The sequence below is a fragment of the Stigmatopora argus genome, chromosome 3, assembly GCF_051989625.1.
Source record: "Stigmatopora argus isolate UIUO_Sarg chromosome 3, RoL_Sarg_1.0, whole genome shotgun sequence".
In the NCBI taxonomy this organism is placed as follows: Eukaryota; Metazoa; Chordata; class Actinopteri; order Syngnathiformes; family Syngnathidae; genus Stigmatopora; species Stigmatopora argus.
This window is the reverse complement of record NC_135389.1, coordinates 3,085,205-3,109,881: the sequence shown is the minus strand read 5'-3', so window position 1 is coordinate 3,109,881 and position 24,677 is coordinate 3,085,205. Positions and strand designations below refer to the sequence as shown.

The window sequence follows — 24,677 nt, the reverse complement described above, 5'->3', positions numbered from 1 at the left end:
AGCCCGGGAATAAGCACTCTTGGGCGGGCAGATGTAGCAGAACCGAGCCGTAAAATGACAGCAATCGGGTCAAATCCATCCTAAAACAGCATTTAATGATTAAATACAAATACTGGAGCTCTTTGGACATTGGAACCGAGCCCAGGGAAGTGAATTCCTCGGTAAAATGTCGTGATGATATCGCGATGGAGGCAAAAAAACGTCTATATACGTCCATTCGCCAAACGGCTCAAAATGCTCTCAAATTCGGTCAAATCCAGCCGAAAACAGCGTTTAATGATTAAATACAAATACTGGAGCTCTTTGGACATTAGAACCGAGCCCAGGGAAGTGAATTCCTCGGTAAAATGTCGCGATGAAGGCAAAAAAATGTCCATATACGTCCATTCGCCAAACGGCTCAAAATGCTCTCAAACGTGGGAAGCACGCTGAGAATGATGTTTTTTGACCTCTCCAGTGCCTTCAACACCATTCAGCCGGTTCTACTGAGAGGGAAACTGGAAGAGGCTGGAGTAAGGAACCACCTAGCCGCATGGATCATCGACTTCCTCACTGACAGACCACAATATGTGAGACTCCAGGACTGTACGTCTGATGTGGTAGCTTGCAGCACGGGGGCCCCACAAGGCACAGTGCTCTCTCCACTCCTCTTCTCCCTCTACACATCGGACTTTAAACATAATACAGACACCTGCCACCTCCAGAAGTTCTCTGACGACACCGCTATTGTTGGACGAGTGACGGACGGGAACGACCTGGAGTACAGGGGAGTCATCACAGCCTTTGTTGACTGGTGTAGGCAAAACCACCTCTACATCAACACCAGTAAGACAAAGGAAATGGTCGTCGATTTTCGGAGGAATCCTCAACAGACCACTCAGGTGAACATCCAGGGTACAGACATTGAAATCGTGGAGAATTTTAAGTACCTGGGTGTTCACCTCAACAACAAACTAGACTGGTCCACAAACACAGATGCCCTGTACAAGAGGGGCCAGAGCCGCCTCTACCTACTGAGGAGTCTACGGTCCTTTGGAGTGTGCAGGACACTGCTGAGGACTTTCTACGACACTGTGGTGGCCTCTGCAGTGTTTTATGCAGTGCTTTGTTGGGGATCCGGGAGCACGGAGAGGGACAGGAACAGGCTGAATAAGCTGGTCAGGAGGGCCAGCTCTGTTCTGGGCTGTCCTTTGGACTCTGTGGAGGAAGTGGGAGAGCGGAGGATGCTGACCAGGATGATGTCCATCATGGACAGCACCTCCCACCCCCTGCATGAGTCTGTGGAGTCCCTCCGAAGCTCCTTTAGCAATAGACTGCGGCACCCTCATTGCAGGAAGGAGCGCTTCCGCAGATCCTTCCTCCCATCAGCTGTCAGGCTCTTTAACAAAAAAATGGCTTTGTGTTAAGACCTACCGTATGCATGCATGTACATTTATGTGTATGTATGTATGTATATATGTCCTAAGCAACACGCTTATTTGATTATATATTTATTCATGTATTTATTTCTTGACCTACTTATTACCTATCTATTACCTATCTATTTATGTCTAAAATGCCTTTCCTATTCCTGCATCCTCACCCTCTTGCCACTGGAACAACGAAATTTCCCGAATACGGGATGAATAAAGTTATCCAATCCAATCCAAATTCGGTCAAATCCAGCTGAAAACAGCGTTTAATGATTAAATACAAATACTAGTATTTGTATTTAATCATTAAACGCTGTTTGAACGAATGTTCATTCGGAGACCTGTCCGTCTGTCAAACGTCCGTCGGCGAAACGTCTTTAGGCGAATCATCCGGTCACGACGTCATCATTGCTCGCTATGGGCACACCAGTATCACACCTGCCACAAGCAGGTGCATGTCAATGTTCCCTCTAATTTTTCATGTAAAACATGCTGTAAAACACGAAAAACATAAGTGGACAGAGCTACTGCCACTGGCTGCCGCTTAAACGGCGCCATCATGAAGAAAGGGGTAAAAAAAAAAAAAAAAAAAAAAATCCCTGCGCGCCATAGGATTGCTGCTGCGCAGAGAAGACGAGAGTAGTGCGCAATTGCGCACGCGCGCAGCTTAGAGGGAACAGTGGGTCTGGCATAGTCTTGAACAGTGCCTTTTGTACATTGGGCAAGAAAAGAAATTAGATGATCCACTTCAATTGGCGGTACTATGTTCACAGCCACGGTAGTAGAAACTGCCTTTCGAATGCATCTGCTTGCACGTGTCTTTGAATTTTCCAACACCAGCCTAAAACTCCTTGTATAGCAAGATATGGTTCTGGATCTGTGCTTGGCATAGTAATTGACGCCTCAGTCTTGTGTTACAGCAATTAATATAAAACTAACTTGGTATTTTTGTTACATCATTGATAAAACAAGAGTACGAGCCAAATTGAAATCTTTAGATTTATATTTTAAAAGTGAATCAACAAGAAAACTTAGCACCCAGAATGGGATAGAGCAAAGGAAGCATTTAGAGGTTAATTAACATTAGATCACACAATGCGTAAACAACAAAGCAACTAAATCCTAATTGTCTTTATTAGTACCTGGTGTAGTAGATTGGGGTATAGATTGGTAAACACTGGTGTTAAAACTGATGCATGTGGGAACATGATTGGAGGAGTTGGACACATGACGGAGTTGATCTCTCAACTTTTCTTCTCTTCTCCACTTTGCTCTTCTGTTCGAAAACCAAACCTATAAATTTCATAAAATAGAAAACAGAAAGGTACAATGTTGCTACTGCAAAATATGTTTTCGCATGTGTGTATATTTTGTAAAATCATATATGTATGGAAACTTTTTATTCATTCATTTTCTGAACCATGGTCACAGTGGGTGCTGGAGCCTATCCCTGCTAACTACGGGCACCAGGTGGGGAACACCTTTGAAGTGGTGGCCAGCCAATCGCAGGGCCATTTAGAGTGTTCAACCAGCCTACTCTGCATGTTTTTGGGATGTGGGAAGGAACCGGAGTACCCGGAGAAAACCCACGCAAGTCCGGGGAGAACATGCAAACTCCAAGAATTGAGGATCGACCTGGGATCGCAACCTCGACCCCAGAACAGTGAGGCGGACGCGCTGACTACTCATTACCTGGGCCGCTTTGTATGAAAACTTGTAAACTATAAATGGAAGAAAGTAGATCACATGAATCTTCTCTCCTTGAAAAATTGCTACTGAAACACATCAAAGCCTGTCTTCCCCTCATCAACGACCACCATCAATTTTCATTACGGCTGAACAGATCCACCGAGGATGAAATAACCACCGCCCTCCACGCTGCACTAAGCCACCTTGAGAAAAGAGGGAGCTATGTCAGAATGCTTTTCATCGACTACTGCTCAGCCTTTAACACCATAAGACCGGACATTTTTATCCCCAAGTTGGCCAACCTGGGGCTCCCAACTTCCACATTCTCCTGGATTGAGCATCCGACCCCAGCACGTGAAGCTGGGTCGCCACCTTTCATCTGCCCAAATGCTCAGCACAAGGTTGTGCGCTGTACTCGCTCTACACATACGACTGCGGACCCACGCACCCTGAGAACATCATTGTTAAATTTGCAGACGATACAACAGTGGTGGGGATGATCACAGACACATGAATTTTGGGATTGGTAAACACATCCCACACGGAAACACACAAATTCATCAGAAGCTGTGTGTGATTTGTATTTCGTGCACATATTGCGTGGCTTAAATCGTTTTAAAACTCGTCTTGCGCAGCCGAAAAACACTTGTACATTTTTTCTTTTGAGCCAATCTGCAGTCAATCAGATGTCTCCCTCCTTTACAGCCACATGGGCTGGGATGTTGTGTAATGTTATTGCTGTTTGCCCTTAATAGGAGACGTGGTAGATGTAAGACATACGTGTACATTTTTCTTCCTGACACATGCGTGTGTGCATCGAAAATGTGAATGTGTTTCTTTTGAGACCGATCTAGTCCCATACAGGTCCTTCCTGTGTGGAGATTGCATGTTCTCCCCGGGTTTGTGTTTTTTTTTCCTGACACTCCAGTTTTCTCCCAAATCCCAAAACATGCAGGATGGGCTGGGTGAACACTCTAAATCAGGGGTGTGCAGACTGGTCCTCAAGGGCCGCTGCGGGTGCAGGTCTTGGTCCTACCGATCCAGCACGGACTATTTAACCCAGGGGTGTCCAAACTTTTTGCAAAGAGGGCCAGATTTGGTAAGGTGAAAATGTGTGGGGGCCGACTATTTAGCCTGACATTCTTTGAATGTAGTAGTAGTAACTAACCATGGAAATTTGACCGTTATGGTTTTTTACGGTGGAACAAACAGAAACAAATAAATCCGTTCCTCTTGTTTGGCCCTTCAGACTCTGGAGGTCCAGAAGCTCTTCACTCACGTTCATGTCATTGTCCACTCCTCTTAAAAAGATCAGTAACTGAGCGGTGTCGGACGCATCCGTGCTTTCATCGCACGCTAACGAGAAAAATTCAAACTCACTTCCTTTTGCCTCTAACTGTCTCTTAATATCTAATGAAACGTCTTCAATTCTCCGTACCACAGTATTACGAGCCAGGCAAATATTGGCAAACTCTTGCTTCTTCGCGGGACAAATTTTCTCAACCATTTTCATTACAGTCTTTAATAAATTCACCCTCAGTGAAAGGTTTGCAGTGCTTTGCAATCAGCGTTGCCACTTTGTAGCTTGCCTTTGTGGCATTTTCATTTGACTCACGGACTCTTGTGAAAAAGCTTTGCTGTGCCGTTAAAACAGCTTCCAGTTGCTTCACTTTTTCACCGCGTTTGTTCCCAGTTAGCTTGTCGTAGCTAGCATGTTTCGTCTGGTAGTGCCTCTTGATGTTGAATTCCTTGAAAACAGCCAGTCTCTTGGCAAATTAGGCAGACACAGTTGTTTCGTATTTCAGTGAAAAAATACTCAAATTTCCACTTGTCCTGGAAGCGGCGGCCCTCGCGGTCAACTTTCCTTTTTTTGTTTACAGACGCCATGTTAGAAATGGGCTGGGCTGAAACGATCACGCAAGGTCAAGGGTCACGGCGGCCAGAGTGCGGCCACAGGGCTACTGCCATCTTCTGGTGAAATGAAAAATATGAAAAATAGCTTTTTGTACACATGTATTTTATACTGTGGTCAACAGTGCTAGCGGGCCGCATATTATTGATTTCATGATGAAAAAAAAAAAAAAAAAAAAAAAAAAATTAAAAAAAAAAAAAAAAAAAAAAAAAAAAAAAATCATGATAGAGGCCGCGGGCCGGTAAAAATTTGTCCACGGGCCGCATTTGGCCCGGGGGCCGGACTTTGGACATGCCTGATTTAACCAATGTGGTTTCTGCAGAAACAAGAATCACCTGACTGCAATTCCCTCATTGCACTTATGGGACACCAGATTGGTAAGAACATGTCCTCTTGATGGGTTGAAATGAAAACCTGCACCCATTGCGGCCCTTTGTGTAGTAATGGGCTGGGCACCAACTCAGGATGTCAACAGCAATGAATGAAGAAAATGATGGAACAGAACAATACCGTCTTATATACACTATACTAACTGACATTTACAAAATGAGCCCTAAGTAGAAGGAAGCGGTAAAACAAAAGGCATACCTGTATACGTGCTTCAAGTAGGTCAATTTTGTTGGCAAGACGTTCTCGGGCAAACACATCTGGATAGTGAGTTCTCTCAAATTCTGCAGTAATTAAAAATTCTTGGTCAGTTTATTGCAACAACTTCCCATATTTAACAAAACTGATAATTACCTAAATCCGTTTTTATGCTTGCGAATACACCAGTTTGTGAAAAATAATTAGCCAAACAGTGCTGTATTTCACATCTATAGGGCGCACTTACCCCCCGACGAGTCATCACCTTAGCATGGTGGTGGGGTTTGTGTGTCCCAGTGATCCTTGGAGCTATGTTGTCTGGGGCCTTGTGCCCCTCATATGGTCACCCATGGCAAACTGGTCTGAGGTGAGGGACCAGATGAAGAATGGCTCAGAAGACCTCTTATGACGAGAAAGAACTATTGACTACGATTTCGCTCGCCCGGACGTGGGTCACCGGGGCCCTACTCTGGAGCCAGGCCCGGAGGAGGGGCACGTTGGCAAGCGCCTGGTGGTTGGGCCTACACCCAAGGGCACAGCCCAAAGAGGCGACGTGGGTTCCCCTTCACATGGGCTCACCATCTATGAGAGGGGCCAAAGAGGTCAGGTGCATCGAAAGCTGGGCGGCAGCCAAAGGAGGGATCCTTGGCGGTCGGTCCGATCCCCGGCTCCAGAAACTGGCTCTTGGGACGTGGAATATCACTTCTCTGGTTGGGAAAAAGCCTGAGCTAGTGTGTGAGGTCGAGAAATTCCGGCTTGATGTAGTCAAGCTCACCTCTACGCACAGTTTGGGATCTGGTATCACTCCTCTCGAGAGGGGTTGGACACTCTTCCACTCTGGAGAACGTTCCTTTTGGGGACTCCCTTGTTCTGCTGGGTGACTTCAATGCCCATGTGGCCAATGGCAGCGAGACCTGGAGGGGAGTGATTGGGAAGAACGGCCCCCCTAAACAGAACCCGAGTGGTGTTCTCTTGTTGGATTTCTGTGCTTGTCGTGAATTGACAATAATGAACACCATGTTCAAGCATAAGGATGTCCATATGTGCACTTGGTACCAGGACACCCCAGGACGCAGTTCGATGATCGACTTTGTGGTTTTGTCATTGGACCTGCGGCCCCATTTCTTGGACACTCAGGTAAAGAGAGGGGTGGAGCTGTCAATCGATCACCACCTGGTGGTGAGTTGGCTCCGATGGTGGGGGGAGATACCGGTGCTTCTCTGGAGACCCATATGGGATACCCTCAGGCTGAAAAAGGAGACCTACCGGGCCCTTTTGGCCCATGGGACTCCAAAGGCAGCTGACGGATACCGGGTGGCCAAGCGGCATGCGGCTCTGGTCGTCTCCGAGGCAAAAACCTGGAGTTTGCCCAACCAGTCTACATGTGTACAGTGGACCTGGAGAAGGCGTTCGACTGTGTGGTGGGTACTCCGTATGGGGTTCCGGAACCCATGATACGCAGGGTCCGGTCCCTTTATGACCAGTGTCTGGTCCGCGTAGCCGGCAGTATGTCGGACCCGTTTCCAGTGGGGGTTGGACTCCGCCAGGGCTGCCCTATGTCAACGATTCTGTTAATAAATTTTATGGACAGAATATCTAGGTGCAGCCGTGGCATTGAAGGGGTCCGGTTTGGTGGCTTCAGTATTGCATCCCTGCTTTTTGCAGATGATGTGGTCCGCTGGCTTCATCAGGCCATGATCTCCAAGTCTCACTGGAATGATTCGCAACTAAGTGTGAAGCGGTCAGGATGAGAATCAGCACCTCCAAATCTGAGACCATGGTCCTCAGTTGTAAAAAGGTTGCATGCCCTCTCCAGGTCAGGGATTAGGTTCTATTTGAGGTGGAGGAGTTTAAGTATCTTGGGGTTTTGTTCACGAGTGAGGGAAAAATGGAACGGGAGATCGACAGGCGGATCGGCGCGGCGTCTGCAGTGATGCGGACTCTGCATTGGTCAGTCGAGGTGAAGAAGAAGCTGAGCCAAAAGGCGAGGCTCTCTATTTACCAGTTGATCTTCGTTCCCACCCTCATCTATGGTCACGAGCTATGGGCCGTGACCAAAAGAACGAGATCCCGGATACAAGCGGCTGAAATTAGTTTCCTCCACAGGATGTCAGGACTCTCCCTTACAGATGAGGTGAGAAGTTTTGTCATCCGGGAGGGGCTTGGAGTAGAGCCGCTGCTTCTCCGGGTCGAGAGGAGCCAGATGAGTTGGCTCAGGCTTCTGTTCAGGATTCCCCATGACGCCTCCCTCGGGAGGTGTTCTGGGCACGTCCCACCCTGAGGAGGCCACGGGGCCGAACTCGGACACGCTGGGCAGACAATGTCTCCGGGCTAGCCCGGGAACACCTTGGGGTCCTCCCGGAAGAGCTGTATGAAGTGGTTGGGGAGAGGGAAGTCTGGGCTTCCCTACTGAAGCTGCTGCCCCCGTGACCCGACTTCGGATAAAGCGGAAGAAGATGAGATGAGAGATGAGATGAAACGGGGCGCACTTAAAGGTCTAAAACTTTCTCTAAAATAAATCAGTTGGCGTGCCTTGTGTTTGTACTAAATGCAATATTTTATAGATGTAGCTGTATGACCCTGAACACTTGACTGTCTGGGTGCATTTCTTGCTCATACGTTGCAAAGGCCTGACAATAATGACGACAGGATGCATGTAAAAAAGGGGTGGACAAGAAAAGAAAAAATATAGTGTAGGTATGCATTTTGAAAAACTATGCGTTTGACCCTGAAAATGGGACCTCTAAAGAAACACGCTTATGAAGCACAGTAAAATCTGGAAGCTAACTGTTAAACGGAGGAACATGGATATCGAGCTGCAGCAGTGGCGGTCGGTGCATTTTCTCGTAGCGCCTTCAACGTATCAATCCAACCCTCAAAAACTATTTTATGGCTATAAAACCTCTACTGCAGCTAGAGCTGCGACACATAAAAATAATCAATAAATCAATGCACAAAAATGGGGTAAAATCCACTTCCTAGCAGCATTTCATGATTAAATACAAGTACTGGAGCTTTTCACACATTAAAACCAGGCCAGGGGGGCGATTTTCCCGGGAAAAGACAGCGATAAACGTCAATGGCGTACGGGCAAACATTGCCCGAAAATGGGGTAAAATCCAGCCAAAAACAGCATTTATTGATTAAATACAAATACTGGAGCTTTTTAGACATCAGAACCGGGCCCGGAGTATCATTTCCCCGGTAAAAAGACAGCGATGAACGTCGATAGGTCCATACGTGAAATGACAAAAAAATGCACTAAAATTAGGTGAAATCCACTTCCTAGCAGCATTTATTGACTGAATAAAAATACTGGAGCTTTTGAGACATTACAACCAGGCCAAAGACAGCGATGGACGTCAATGGAGAAACGGCAAAAAATAACTGGGGTAAAAATCCACATCCTAGCAGCATTTTGTGATTAAATACAAACACTGGAGCTTAAATACAAACACTGGAGCTTTTCAGATATAAGAACCGGGCCCACAATTGAAATATTATTTAGGAATATAGCCATATTTTACTCACCAAAAATCCTTTTTAACTGTACACAATATCCATCGTCCTTTCTTTCTACTTTCTTTCCTATCGCCATCGAAGCTAATGATGAAAGTCGAGCCTGTCCTGTCATATTTCTGGCATAGTCCGTTTTGAAAATTGCTTTAAATCAAAACAACAATATACTATTTGCTTGTGGAGCTAAGTTAGCACACTGAAAGTGCCGCACACAAGATTTTCCCGGCTGTAACAGGCTTGCTAGCTTCGGAGTTGAACGCGCTTTCTTAATGATGTCCATTTTTTTCTGAAAAAGTCCGTCTGGAAAATAGCTTTGTGAGAGAAATCTGCAACAGAATCCATTTGTTTTTGCCACTGTCGGCCATTATGGATGGAGTTTGCGATCTCTGGCTGCTTTGGCCCGCCTACTAGCCAATCATAGTTGCTGAAAGCAATGACATGTCCCAGCCAGCAAAATGCCCACGCCTATGAAAAATCATTGTGGGGTTGCCAATTCAAAATCTGATTGGTTAAAAGCAAAAGTCTTGTTTAATGCAGCAGACCCCGCAGAACTGATTTTGAAGGCTTTGAGGCAGATCTGATCTGGGAACACATAATGGCTGAAATGTGATTGGTTAAAGGCTTCAATATGAAAACACATCTGGAAGCAGTGCAACCAGGGGGGAAAGCAATGAAAGGAAGCTAACAGACCATTTGGAATAATAAGTATTGATGGACAAAATATAATATGATTCAGATAATTCTTAGGCCAGCAGAGAAGGCCTTGAAGGCCCTGACGGCCCACCACTGAGCTGCAGTGAGGCATTTTAACATTAACGACTCCATGGTTTGCACGTGGATGAAGGTGTTAAACCGGCTATGAGAATGAAAAAAGACAACACTGAGTTTCTGCAGATGTAAGGCGAACGTTGTGGAAGAGATAGATGTCCGATGGCAAAAATAGTTATACAAAGACTGACAGGAAGCGTCAGGCGAGTTACGTGACGAGTTGTGAATGGATTGTAGATGCCTTGACTAAAGTGTCGGCATCACTTCTACGGAACCCTGCAGTGACAACTCTGACTTTTAATAAGTGGTTTCAGGTGCTGCAGTTGGATTACAAATAAAAATAAACCCACACTCACGCTTGGGAAAAAGTCTTTGTCGGAGTGGGATTGATCAGTTGCGCACATTTCAAATGGGTTGTGTTCATGTTTTGACTGGTTTTTGTTCCTTTTTTTACAATCATGTTTGGATCATTTCCTACCCTACCAATACTTAGAAGCCATTTTAATTCCAATCAGGCTTTATTCAAAAATATTTGTCCATGAAAATGGTACAATTGCAGGATAGCAAAGAATAGAATAAAATTCCTTTTATTGTCAATTTTTCATCGTACATAAAAATCAAATAATACTGCAAACAATTAGTCAAGTGCAAGTGTTTTTTTTCCATTTCATTTCTGAACCGCTTTATCCTCATTAGGGTAACAGGGGGTGCTGAGCCTATCTCAGCTGACAGGCCAGAGGTGGGGGACACCCTGTATTGGTGGCCAGCCGATTGCAGGGCACACAGAGACGGATAACCATGCACACACACTCATGATTAGGGGCAATTTAGAGTGTCCAATCAGCCTACCATGCATGTCTTCGGAATGTGGGAGGAAACCGGAGTCCCCGGATAAAACCCACGCAGGCCCGGGAGAACATGCAAACTCCACACAGGTGGACCGACCTGGAATTGAACCCAGGACCCCAGAGCTGTGAGGACAATGCGCTAACAACTCGCACTACTGGGCCGCCTTAATACATGCCACTACTTGATAAATTAATTAAAAGTAGTACGAACTACATCTTAGTAGATTCACACCTTTCTCAAGTGCTTCTATTTGTTCTTGTGTGAAAGATGTTCTGTTTCTCTGGAGTTTCCTCTTCAATTGAAGCCTCATTTGTGTCTCGTCTGAATCTTCATTGTTGGAATTAGCTGATACTGTATTTTCCCCTCCTTCTGCTTGCAAACACATATTTTCTGAAACAAAGAATGTCTGTTTTAAACTTCCTTCTAGCGTTGCTTTGCCTACAACGAATAATAATTAATTAGTAATTATCTGATTATCCACCACTTTGACAGGTACCAAGATTCTCATTCATTCCTATTTTTCCCTACAATTAAATCATCAGTTCTATTCATTTTTTTTAAAATACTTTTCTGTTCTAAAAAAATCTGAATGAAGTCTTGGAAATTATAATTATCATGGTAGGATGCAAAATAAAGAGCAGTTCACCTGATCACGACATGCAATTTCTAAACAAATTGGAGCCTTACTCTAGTTCCCTATGGAGACCTTGTCATTTGTGGTTTGATCTTAATTATTCATTATTCCCAGCAGACAGAAAATGCAGACAAGAATAAAGCCATTGCTCAGTGTCAAAGTCAGTCAGGCAGAAACAGACACAAATGGCACCAGGCACCACGTATTTTCTCTCTGATAGACACACATGCACCCAACGACACAAACATTCTATAGACTGATGACTTAATCCCACTCTTGTAATCCCAAAGTGCTGCTGCATGGAGGAGGAGTGGCAGGTTACAAGGCTGCTCCCATGGCAATTTGTCCTGTTGCCAAAAGAGCTCCTACAAGCTCCAACATGTCTGTTTTATACAGCAAGTAAAAAATGTTTGTGTAATTTATCAAATCATTTGAATACGGGTTGTACACTTTTTATAATTTTCCACATCTTGTGAATGATGACAATGAGTAATTAATTTCAAACTAATGAGCACAAAAAATACCTCTCAAGGTGTTGATACAAACTGAGCATTATTTCCTTTATAAAGGAAGAATTATTCTATCTGTATTTATTTGAATTTATCATATTAACAGGTGTCTCTCAAAAGGGTCATCTCCTAATGTATACCTTTTTGGAACTTCCAAGGAGTACCTGTGATACTGAGTGATGACCCAGGGTACCACCCATTGCGTCCGGCCCAAGTGGCTTGTTCATTGAGAAGTTTTAGCTTTCGTAACACCCCATCATTTGTTACTTGCTGCTTGTCACTGCCCAGATTCCTTAGTACTCGATTTATTGAGGAAACCTAAAGAAAAGAGGGGTACATCACTATTGGACACAATTTCACTTTAGGATATAATACAGTATTTTGATTCTAAAAAGAACTGGAGGTAAAATAACTCCAATCTTCATTCAAATTCATTCATCTTCCATACCGTGCATCCTTGTAAGGGTTGCAGGGGTTGCCGGAGCCTATCCCAGCCGACTTCGGGTGGAAGGCAGACTACACCCGAGTCAGTCAGCCATAGGGCACACAGAGACACTCGACCATCCGCACTCAAAATCATACACATATATATACAGATAGCAGTTGTGGTCAAAAGTTTACATACACTTGTGAAGAACATAATGTCATGGCTCTCTTGAGTTTCCAGTTATTTCTACAACTCTGATTTTTCTCTGATAGAGTGATTGGAACAGATAACTGTCACAAAAAACATTAATGAAGTTTGGTTCTTTTATGACTTTATTGTGGGTTAACAGAAAAAGTGATCAAATCTACTGGGTCAAAAATATACATACAGCAACACAAATTAGCAATTTTGGTGACTTAGAAAGTTGTGTCAGTGAAATGAGCTTCATAGCATGGCCTCTTATCTTCTTGTGAGTGATTATGAGTGACTACAGCTGGTGACTTCTCTGAGACCATTTAAATAGGGCTCATTGGATGCAAACGCCCACAAACGGTACAATGGGAAAGTCAAAGGAGCTCAGCATGGATCTGAAAAACCGAATCCTTGACTTGAACAAGTCAGGAGAGTCACTTGGAACCATTTCAAAGCAGGTGCAGGCCCCAACAGTGCAAACAATTATTTGTAAGTATAAAGTGCATGGCACTGTTTTGTCACTCCCACGATCAGGAAGAAAACGCAAGCTATCACCTGCTGCTGAGAAAAAAATGCCAGGAGGGTGAAGATTCAACCGGGAGTCACGAAAAAGCAGATCTGCCAAGAATTAGAAGCTGCTGCAACACAGGTGTCAGTGTCCACATTCAAGCGTGTTTTGCATCTCCATGGACTGAGAGGCTGCCGTGCAAGAAGGAAGCCCTTGCTCCAAAAGCGGCACCTTAAGGCTCGACTGAAGTTTGCTGCTGATCACATGGACAAAGATAAGACCTTCTGGAGGAAAGTTCTGTGGTCAGACGAATCAAAAATCGAGTTGTTTGGCCACAATGAAAAGGTGAGGCCTTGAACCACACCATCCCTACCATCAAGCACGGTGGTGGTAGTACTATGCTGTTTTGCTGCCAATGGAACTGGTGCTTTACAGAGAGTAAATGTGATGATGAAGAAGGAGGATTACCTTCAAATTCTTCAAGATAACCTAAAGTCATCAGCCCGAAGATTGGGTCTTGGGCGCAGTTGGGTGTTCCAACAAGACAATGACCCAAAACACACATCAAAAGTGGTAATGGAATGGCTAAATCAGTGAAAATGGCCAAAGGACATGTTACCAAATATTAGCGCTGCTGTATGTATATTTTTGACCCAGCAGATTTGATCACTTTTTTCTGTTCAACCATAATAAAGTCATAAAAGAACCAAACTTCATGAATATTTTTTGTGACAAAAAAGTATCTGTTCCAATCATTCTATCAGAGAAAAATCATATATATATGTGTGTGTATGTATATATATATATATATATATATATATATATATATATATATATATATATATATATATATATATATATATATATATATATATATATATATATATATCAGTGGTGGCCCGTGAATTTCCTAGTGATGCCTTCAGCTGTCGGAGACAATTCAACCGTCAAAAACTATTTTTTGGCTATAAAACCTCTACTGCAGCTTCAGCTGCGACACATGAAAAATCATCTTTACAACGTCTTTTTCTTGAGTCTGTATCCGTTTTTGCTACTGCAACCAAGATGGCGCCGTTCAAGTGGCAGCCGGTGGCGGTAGCTTCGTCCACTCTTGCTCGTTTTTGTTTTAGCTGCTTTTCTGTCTTAATGATTTGATTTGGTGAATCTTAATGATCCTATTTACTTTGCTTTGCTTTGTACTTTGTGCTTTTGTTTTGTTGTTCTGCGGCCTTTGTGACTTTACTTTCTAACTTGGAACTATGTGTAACTATGCCTTTCCTGTATCTGCATTCTCACCCTCTTGCTACTGTCACAATTAAATTTCCCGAATATGGGATGAATAAAGTTATCCAATCCAATCAATAATAACCTCATACAATTGAAATATTATTTAGGAATATAGCCACATTTTACTCACCAAAAATCCTTTTTACCTGTACACAATATCCATCCTCCATTCTTTCCTCCTTCTTTTCTATAGCCATCGAAGCTAATGCTGAAAGTCGAGCCTGTCCTGTCATCGTATTTCTGGCATACGTTTTTATTCGATTTAGTGCTGAAAATGTTTGCTTGCTTTGGAGTTGTCCAGCCTTTCTTAATGATGTCCAGCTTTTTTTCCTTGAAAAGTCCGTCTTGAAAAGGGCTTTGACAGTAAATCTGCAAACAATTCCATTTCTTCTCTTCCTTCAGCCATTGAGGGTTGACAAAACCGCTATTAAATCAACAACAATATAGTATTTGCTTGTGCAGCTTGCTCGAGATACAGTTTGGTAGCTCTGGCTAGTCCACTCTATCACTAGCCAATCATAGTTGGTGAAAGTGATGACGTATCCATACGCCTGCAAAAAGGCAATGACGTATCCCTACGCCTGCAAGAAGGCATTGGCGTCGCCAACTTGAAAGCTGATTGGTTAAAGCAACAGTTGTATGGACACTTGTTTTATGCAGCAAAGCCTGCAGAACTGATTGTGAAGGCCTTGAGGCAGACCCTGGCAACAAATAATGGCTGAAATGTGATTGGTTAAATGCTTCAATATGAAAACACACATCTGGAAGCAGTGCAACCAGGGGGAAAAGCAATGAAAGGAAGCTAACATACAATTGGGAATTATTTAATAAGTATTCATGGGCAAAATACAATTAACATCAGTCTGTGATTCAGATATTTCTTAGGCCAGCAGAGAAGGCCTTGAAGGCCCTGACGGCACACCACTGATATATATGACTTCTACCCTCTGTCAATTACTCCAGGCTACTGCACACATTCATTCTGAGAATAATGGTCTCCTCATTTTCTCATCTCATTTTCTGAGCCTATCCCAGCTGACTCCGGACCAAAGGCAGGGGACACCCTGAATCGGTGGCCAGCCGATCGCAGGGCACAAGGAGACGCACAACAATGCACCCTCACACCCATACCTCAAGGCAATTTAGAGTGTCCCATCAGCCTACCATGCATGTTTTTGGAATGTGGGAGGAAACCAAAGTGCCTGGAGGAAACCCACGTAGGAGAACATGCAAACTCCACACACCTGGACGTGACCTGGATTTGAACCCAGGACCCCAGAGCTGTGAGCCCGACGCCTCAACCACTCGCTCCAGCGGGCCACCCAGAATAGTTGGTAGGGATAATAAATGAATGAACCAATACACATCTGTGCAAAAATTGCAAAAATCTGCCTGTGTTGCAATCTAATTCACCAAAATGTCCTTACTTAACCATTCTTATTAAATATGATTTGAGACAGAATGATTACTCATTTTCTCTAACATATGCACATATTGCCATACTTCATACTTTAATATACTATCCTGTGAAAGGAGAAAATAAAACCTTACACTAGGGATATTGTCGTTAGTGCAGGCTTCCTCGACTAAGAGTCTGTCTCGTATCTCCCAGGCAAAGATAGATGGACATTCTCTCTTGTACAAGGAAATTTTGCCCACAACTTCTGGAGTGGCCACCCTGGGTTTACTTCCTCCGATGGCTCGCGGACGAATAGAGCCAGTCTCGTAATACCGGCCCAAGATCTTACTCACACATCCATTGGATACCTGGATAAGATAGCACATACAATCAAATGTTTTCTCGGAAATAATGTTTGCCAGATGATTGTAAAAGTGACTGCATAATTGTCGACAGAGCCCATTTTTTGCTTGAAAGCAAAAAAGGCATTCAAGTAATTTTTAAATAGTATGATTAAAAAAATACGATTATTTTAATATGAGCTGTTAAAGAAATTGAAATGCAGTGTTAATAACAGGATGTAGTAACTAATATCAATTAGCCTATTAACCATGAACAAGCTGTTATTAATGTATCTAGTATTTACCTGCAAAATTCTGGATATGTCACATGGACGAGCTCCACTGTGAGCCAATTCCACTATCTTTTGCCTAGTGGAATCAGGCAAAGGTCTCCCGTTCACAAAGACACCTCCAAGTTGGTTCACTCCACTGTGACCTACAATCACAAAAAGAAGAAGTAAAAAAGATTCAATGGAATTCAATTTTGATGATCATGACCAACTACAATGTACTTCACAGATCTTGTACTTTCGCATTGGATTATCCCATGGACTTCATGGCGCTCGACTCCCACGCCACGTTACCAACCTGCCTATGCTGCTCAAGAGTACCTTTGCTCTGTTTTTGTACACCGCAATAAAGAGAGATCGCCACCATCAGAGTTGTCATTGTGCCTGCATTTGAGTCCTACCACGCTGTGCACACATAACACATTGACCCTAAATCTCCTCAGAAGTGTCATTTCAGACATGGCCATGTCATCATTACTCTTGTTTCTAATTTGCCCTCTTGTTTGTGTCTATCTTTTTGTTTATAGAGAAAGTAGTTATGTGTCACGGTGATGATATATAAGGAAATGCAACTGTTGTCGTATACTGTTGTCGAGTATTAGCTTTGTAATAAAGTTTTGTCATCAGAATCGTGTTGTATTCAGAAAACACAGCTATTTTTGAATAGCACATTTTATACAGATGCAATTTCAATGTGCGTTACAGGAGATCAAAGACAAAATGTTAAGTTTATCATTATTATAGATGTGTATCAATATTTTTATATTATAAGTACTTGCAACGAAGAGTAATTGACATGAATACAAAGGGCATTTTAATGCATCTCTTGCAAAGGTAAGGACTGTGGTTCGCATCAAGAGGACTGGGAATGGCCTTGGGCAGGATGGGTTCACAACAATAACGGTGGACTGTTTTTCGGCTTCGGAAGAGGAGTCCACAACAAACGGTCTTGGGAACGGTGGACTGTTTTTGCTTCGCGAAAAGAGTTCACAACAAGCGCCCTTGGGAACTGTGGACTGTTTTGGCTGGGCAGGACGGCCCCACAACTGGCGCTCTTGGGAGAATTCAATAGACCTACAATTTTTTTGATGACTGTGATAAAATGTTATGAAACTCTAAATATGTTTAGACTTCTGTGGGGCGTGGCGTTAAAATCTTATGAATAAAGAGCGAGCGAGACCTCGAGTTGTTAGAATGATCTAGGCTACATACGTGGATGGATGTATATCTCTTCTTGCAAGAATTAAACAAAGATGAGACTTCAGATCCCTCTTTTATTGTGAATTTGGAAATACCTAAGGATTATTCCAACATTTTGGTCCTTTGAGCCTGTGGTCAAGATACCGGAGCAGAATCCAGGACGCTTCCATTCGATATCTGGAAAAAGACCGTGGCCACGGCAGCTGATTCCCGTTAAGGGCTGGATTACTCGAAGGAGCGCCCCTGGATTCTGGACGGTTGACGACTAATACTACTGAAAGAGACATCTGGGGACATCTGGTAAGTCCACATGAATGTATGCATTTGTTGACGGTTGCCAAATGCGCGAAGGGGCATTGCATGTGTAGGTCCATTTTTGAGAAATGAGACAATAAAACCCTGGGCATACTAGTCTCTACCAGGTAAAGAGACAGAGCATGAGTCTATAAAACTTAGGGCAGTTTGGGGTGTCCTGTACTGTGGTCCGGAAAAGTACAAATATAACTCCGACGGTATATCAGGCTAGGGTATACTTTTGTGTTATGTGTGGTACGTGTATGTTAGGGCAGTTCGGGGTGTCCTGTACTGTGAAAAGTACAAATATAACTCTGACGGTATATCAGGCTAGGGTATACATTTGTGTTCCGTGTGTGTTAGGGCAGTTCGGGGTGTCCTGTACTGTGAAAAGTACAAATATAACTCTGACGGTATATCAGGCCATACATTTGTGTTACGTGTGTTACGTGTGTAGTTCCGATAATAAAGGGCGGAAAAGAAGGTTAACTAACTGATAACTGCGTGCACGCGAACTCCCTTCAAAATGGGCAGCTCAAATATCAAGGCGGCTAGGGATGACGATCCGAAACAGCGTCTGCCGTGTAAAGATTGGAAGTTTGTTAAAAATCAAAGCGCTACGAGGGTTAAACACCTAAATTTATGGATAAACGAGTATGGCTTTGCTGGCCAGCTTAATATGCATAAGATATTAAAACCTGCAGGATAAAATATGCACTAAGCATAGAATTAATCTATATTTAATATGTGAAGGGAGATACAAGCGAGGCGGCTTGTTCCACAGAAAGAAGAGTGATAAAACGGGTCATAGTATGACGTGATTTTCAAATTATGTCTTGGGTATTAAGAGTTATTTGGTTGTTAAAGCGATCAGACATGAAATTAACAATGCAGAAATGGCATGAGAAAATTCATGGCATTCGTCCAAATTATTAGGTCAATTGTACCTGGCTGGGGTAGATAAAATAATTGATGTCGGATAGGCATAATTTCCCTGGGACTGAGAAGCGTGGGGTGTTTTTCAAGTGCACAGAAAAAACATTCCCTGTTATTTCCTGAGCGGGTGAAATATGCTTTGGCGTGGGGCATGTTGATATTACGGATTGTATAAACATTGATCAGATTGATACAACCAAATGACGTTGCTTTCTATTGCTTTAAGGGCATACAAATTAAGAGGACTTTAACTTAAAACTTACAGCATTGCAATTATGGGGTTAATGCACCTAAATGTTACAGTGATAACGATTGGCAATAACAAGCTTAGATAAAGGGGAATATCTGCAACAAATTCTGGTGGGGCCTTTCATGGTGTGAAACAAGTGATGAAATAATGTCTATGTTTCAAAAATAACATATCCAAATTATAAAATATCAACCTTTGAGTAATGCTTTAAGTAGATGGGTTGTCTAGAATGGGCAAAAAAACTGATAGCATTGACACAGGGTATAATTTAATGCGAAATATGGAGGTACATTTTTACAAACGGTTAATATACTTGGGTGTGTGTGTGTTTCAATGTATCACAACTTTTCCGTTATTGCATTATTGGCAAACAAAGAGTTAATCAGAGCCACTCCAGTCGCTCGTCCTGGCTGACTAGGGCGACGAACGGTGGCGATTGAACTTCCAAAACAAATTTCTATTTGTAGATGTCTGACACGCGAATCTAGTACATTAATTACCTAGTTCCTTCTGGAATGATTATTGCTGACGGGGCAGAAAAAATGGGTGTACTACCAAAAAGGCCCACTGGGGATGGTGGTTTACACCTGTGATGAAAATTTACAGGCCACTGATGTATGGGTAAACGACCCAAATTGATTGACTGGTAATTAATGCATCAACCTTGCGGTTCGAGCATCTACTAATGGAAGCGGGGTGGATCCAGACCTTCCAGAGTGTGGAGTATTCCTGGTGTCCTCGAGAATTCGTGGGTTTTCTCCAGGTACTCCAGTTTACTCCAACAAACCAAAATTATGGATGCTAGACTGGTTGAACACTAAATTCCCCTGATTATGAGTGTGAGTGTGGATGATGGTCTGTCTTTTTGTGTTTTTGATTGGCTAGCCACCAAAATATGATCTACAATCAATTATCAAGGTGGAAAAGGATTTGGAAATTTGATATTGATTTCTGAAATCGCCAATAAGCCTTTCGAGGATGGCGGTGGCAGGTTAGTACAAAAACAAAAACAAAACAAAAAAGAAAAAAAAATCACCAAATGAAATTTTTGACAGGAATGCAGCAGCAATACTCCACATTTGAAACTTGACATGGAAAAACAAATAATCTGCTCTGCGAAATGTGAGATTTGGGATCACTGAGGTAAAAACAAAAACAAACAAAAACAAATTGGTACCTCAGCTTACTTGGGTGAGCTGCTTTTAACAAAGCTGGCTTGGGTCATGGGAAGTCCTGTGTCTCGACAGGGGGGATGGTGGCCTCGGTACGGTGCCACTACACAATTTATAGGGTTAAGTTGGTGGCAGAGCATGCTTAACCTGTATTCGGCATATCAGTGCACAATTTGAAATTCCAAAGATTTATAGTGATAATGGCACCCAAATTGTGTTAACAAAATTGTTGGCTGGATGGACAGAAGGTTCAATATCTCGTTATGAAATCACTGCCTACATAACGAGTTCAACAGGACAACAACATAGGGAAATCCTATTTAGTAGACCATACAAATCGCCATTATTCACTGCACGATTGGAACTGAAAAAATCTCTAAGAAAACACATTCAAATTGGCAGGGGGAAACTGTGCTTCTCAACAGGAAACGGACTGGACCAACGGAGGTGCTCAACCTGCAGTATAAAGAAGAAGCACTAGCACGCCGAGAAGGGGATGTAGAGCCACCTTTTGCATTGTAAGAAGGTACCCTGAGTTGAAACGGTTGAGGAGACGGGTAAGATAAACGTTCTGACCCAATAAAATGCAAACACTCCAATATTAATTGGAAATAACTTTGTTTATTGGTTTTATTGTCTCCATATGGTTTCAATGGTTCAAACGTTTCAATTGAGACTAAACCTTCTTACAAAGGGTTAAAACAAACGACCAGACGAGGGAAAATGCGATCGGATATAACATCTCCCTCAATCACCATTCTTTGGGAAAAGTGTTTTTACAAAAGAAAAAAAGGTCCTGCTTGTAAAGAAAAGGAAAATATTCAAACGGTGTCTATCCTATTGCAGAAGCAGTGAATGAAAAGTCATTTTTTCCACTGTGCTAACTTTACCTGTTTGAACCTTACAGGCATGGTCTGAATCTGGGTGCGGTAGATGACATATGGTGTGCCCATTGTCCAAGATTAACGGTCTCACTGATTCCACGTTTTTGTTTATGGTGGTGAAGTGGGGCAAATAAATAATATAACTCCTGTAAAAAAAGAAACAGGACTATGTGCTTTGCTTTCACTGTTTTTACCAGTATCTGTTTTAGAGTGAAGGAGATACAATTGGCGGCTCGGAATTTCGGTGCGGCAACTGGCCTCTCTCGACGACGTTGAGCCTCATCGAGGGATGGCGATCCGACTTATGGGTTGGTTTGCCAAATTGCAGCAGGAGTATATTTTTCTTTGGGTTATGCCAAATAAAGATATGAATAGGATGAAGAACATCCATTACAATGTCAAAAAAAAAGAAAAAAACAAATTGGATTTGCAATGAAGGAACAGCTGGCAGCCACCAGTCTCATGACTTTCCAGGACCGCAAAGCGGTTGATATGCTTCTGACGGTTGATGTGCTCTTGAGGGAGCAGGGGGCGTATGCAATGTTTGAAAATGTTGCACTCAACAACACGTCCCCCAATGGGTCCCTAACCTGGGCCGTTGAAGGCCTGCAAACCCTGAACCGGAAACGAAGAGGCACTCTGGAGTGGAACGATCCACCTTCTGGCAGACTGGTGGGATAAGGCCTTCGCCAAATGTAAAAAAATGGCCTTTACCGAGGTGATATCAATAGCTGTTTTGGCTAATACTTTGACAATGTGTGGATATTGTCTTATCCCCTGTTACACTTTTAGCTAGACCGACCTAGGGTTGATACAGTAGCTCTAACAAATTCCGAATTACAAGGATTGTATCTGCTTATTAGACAGCCTACTGGTGATAACATTGATGTCCAGGATGATGCAAATTATGAAAATGAGTTGAATGAGAATGATTTTGTTCTTCCTTTTTCAGGCCAGATATGCAAGTAAGGTGAATTCTGGTAAAGATCGAGACAACAGACTTCCCCCAAGTGTATTTGTATTTTTCATAAATAAAAAAATGATTATGGGATTGCGTACACATATATAATATTAGGGGGGAATGTTAGGTTTATCATTATTATAGATATGTATCAATATTTTTATATTATAAGTACTTGCAACGAAGAGTAATTGACATTAATACAAAGGGCATTTTAATGCATCTCTTGCAAAGGAAAGGACTGTGGTTCGCATCAAGAGGACTGGGAATGGCCTTGGGCAGGATGGGTTCACAACAATAACGATGGACTGTTTTTCGGCTTCGGAAGAGGAGTCCACAACAAAATCTTGGGCACTGTGGACTGTTTTGACTGGGCAGGACGGCCCCACAACTGGCGCTCTTCGGAGAATTCAAGAGACCTACAATTGTTTTGATGACTGTGATAAAATGTTATGAAACTCTAAATATGTTTAGACTTCTGTGGGGCATGGCGTTAAAATCTTATGAATAAAGTAGCAAGCGAGACCTCGAGTTGTTAGAATGATCTAGGCTACATACGTGGATGGATGTATTTCTCTTCTTGCAAGAATTAAACAAAGATGAGACTTCAGATGCCTCTTTTATTGTGAATTTGGTAATACCTAAGGATTATTCCAACACAAACCCTTCCTTCACACATCTTCACATCCATCCATCATATCTGGGGGGGGGGGGTATCATAACAAATTCGATAATTTAGACTAAGATGAGCCACGACCCATAGTCCTTTTCTTTAGTAAAATAAACCAAAAAAGCCTCCGCATAATAATGTTTTAATTGCATATCCCTGTTGGCCAGAAACATACAGTTATTACAGTAAATCTTTGGTGTACGGCTTCTTTGTGCACTATGTCCTCTTCCGGTTGTTTTCATTACTGTAGTGGACAGTGTTTTAGATGTTGTTTTTCCCCCAAGAAATTCAATCGTGTTATCGGAAAATTCTTAAACCGTATGGTGAAGGAAATCGGAACAACAGGAAGACTGGAGATGTAAGCCTCATTTTTTTTCTTTCCGGCCTATAGATGAACTGATTGAATTGAATACATAGAAGGAAATAGACAAGCTAGTAAATAGTCTATCCTGTTGTTTTAATCCAAATATTTTCCTCAAGACTGTGTTGAACAGGTGACAAATGACATGTGGCCAATGATTTGGGTTGATTTTTGGGCTAAACTGGAGCAGCTAGCTCCGGCTAGCTTCCCAAGTCAATGGCATAGGAAGCAAAACAACGAGGCTATAGTCAGTGTTCTGTTATATTGAACTACATATTTTGTCACTTTCCCCTGTTTATTTGGATTTAAGTTTTAATTTTTGAGAACAAGTTTGTTATTAAAGATTAGTGAAACCCCAGTCCACCGTTTCTGCCTTCTTCATTGCATTTGGGTCCGATCCTAGACTCATCAACTCCGGAAACCTAACAGTACAATCAGACGCTGCACTGAGCCACCTTGAGAAAAGAGGGAGCTACGTCCGAATGTTTTTCATCAACTACAGCTTAGCCTTTAACACCATAATACCAGACATTCTTATCCTCAAGTTGGCCAACCTAGGACTCCCACCTTCCACATGCTCCTGGATTGAGGACTTCCTGATCAACCAACCCCAGCATGTGAAGCTGGGTCGCCACCTCTCATCTGCCCGAACGTTGAGCACCGGCTCACCCCAAGGCTGCCTACTGAGTCCACTACTCCACTCGCTCTATGCACACGACTGCAGACCCACGCACCCTGAGAATTCAGACCCACACACCCTGAGAACATCATTATGAAATTTGCGGACGATACAACGGTAGTGGGGATGATCACAGAGGAGAATGAGACGGCCTACAGAGATGAGGTCCTTAGACTCAGCGAGTGGCACGCTCTCAACAACTTGGCGCTGAACGTCTCCAAAACCAGAGAACTCATCCTGTACTTCCGACGCAACAAGGCTGCTCCATCATACTTGTATATTAACAGTGAATGTGTGGAGCAAGTACAGACTTTCAATTCCTAGGCGTCCAACTCTCTGATGATCGCACTTGGACGTTAAACACCACATCACTCATCAAGAAGGCGCAGCAGAGGCTACATTTCCTGAGAGTACTCAGGAAAGAGCATTTGAACACCAACCTGCTGGTGACCTTCTACCGGTCTGCCATTGAGAGCATCCTGACCTATGCTGTATCAGTGTGCCACTCAAGCTGCACAGAAGCTGACAGGAAAAGACTGCAGAGGGTGATCAACACAGCCCAAAAGATCATCAACTGGCCCACACCCACCCTGTCCAGCATATACGAATCCCGGTGCCTTAGAAGGGCAGAGAGCATTATAAAAGACAGTACGCATCCCGGGTTCCACCACGTCAACCTGATGCCCTCTGGAAGGCGCTACAGAGCTATAACTGCAAAGACAAACAGACTCAAGGACAGTTTCTTCCCAAGAGCTGTCACCATACTCAACTCGAGTTCAGCACCTAAGACCTAATCAAGACATATTACTACTTCTTAAACTACAGTGGTACCTCGACATACGAGTGCCCCGACATACGAGCAATTTGAGATAAGAGTAAAATTTCGGGCAAATATTTATCTGAGCTAAGACATAAATTTTGATATACGAGCATACAGCGGACGCGAGAG

At 43.1% G+C, this 24,677-nt stretch overlaps 1 protein-coding gene across 2 annotated transcripts in view; it reads right to left on the bottom strand.

Moving 5' to 3' along the window:
- Nucleotides 1-24,677, bottom strand: part of LOC144071686 (paired box protein Pax-6-like) — a 49,317-nt gene that overhangs the window by 11,043 nt on the left and 13,597 nt on the right. Inside the window, exons 3-8 of one of the 2 annotated variants that reach the window (XM_077597002.1) lie at nucleotides 16,337-16,467; nucleotides 15,843-16,058; nucleotides 12,018-12,195; nucleotides 10,966-11,124; nucleotides 5,602-5,684; nucleotides 2,555-2,705 (exon numbers count right to left, since the gene is read on the bottom strand). In XM_077597002.1, coding sequence (XP_077453128.1) covers nucleotides 2,555-2,705; nucleotides 5,602-5,684; nucleotides 10,966-11,124; nucleotides 12,018-12,195; nucleotides 15,843-16,058; nucleotides 16,337-16,467 — 918 coding nt within the window. The remainder of the gene's footprint in view (nucleotides 1-2,554; nucleotides 2,706-5,601; nucleotides 5,685-10,965; nucleotides 11,125-12,017; nucleotides 12,196-15,842; nucleotides 16,059-16,336; nucleotides 16,468-24,677) is intronic. The other variant, XM_077597003.1, reaches the window with a different exon arrangement.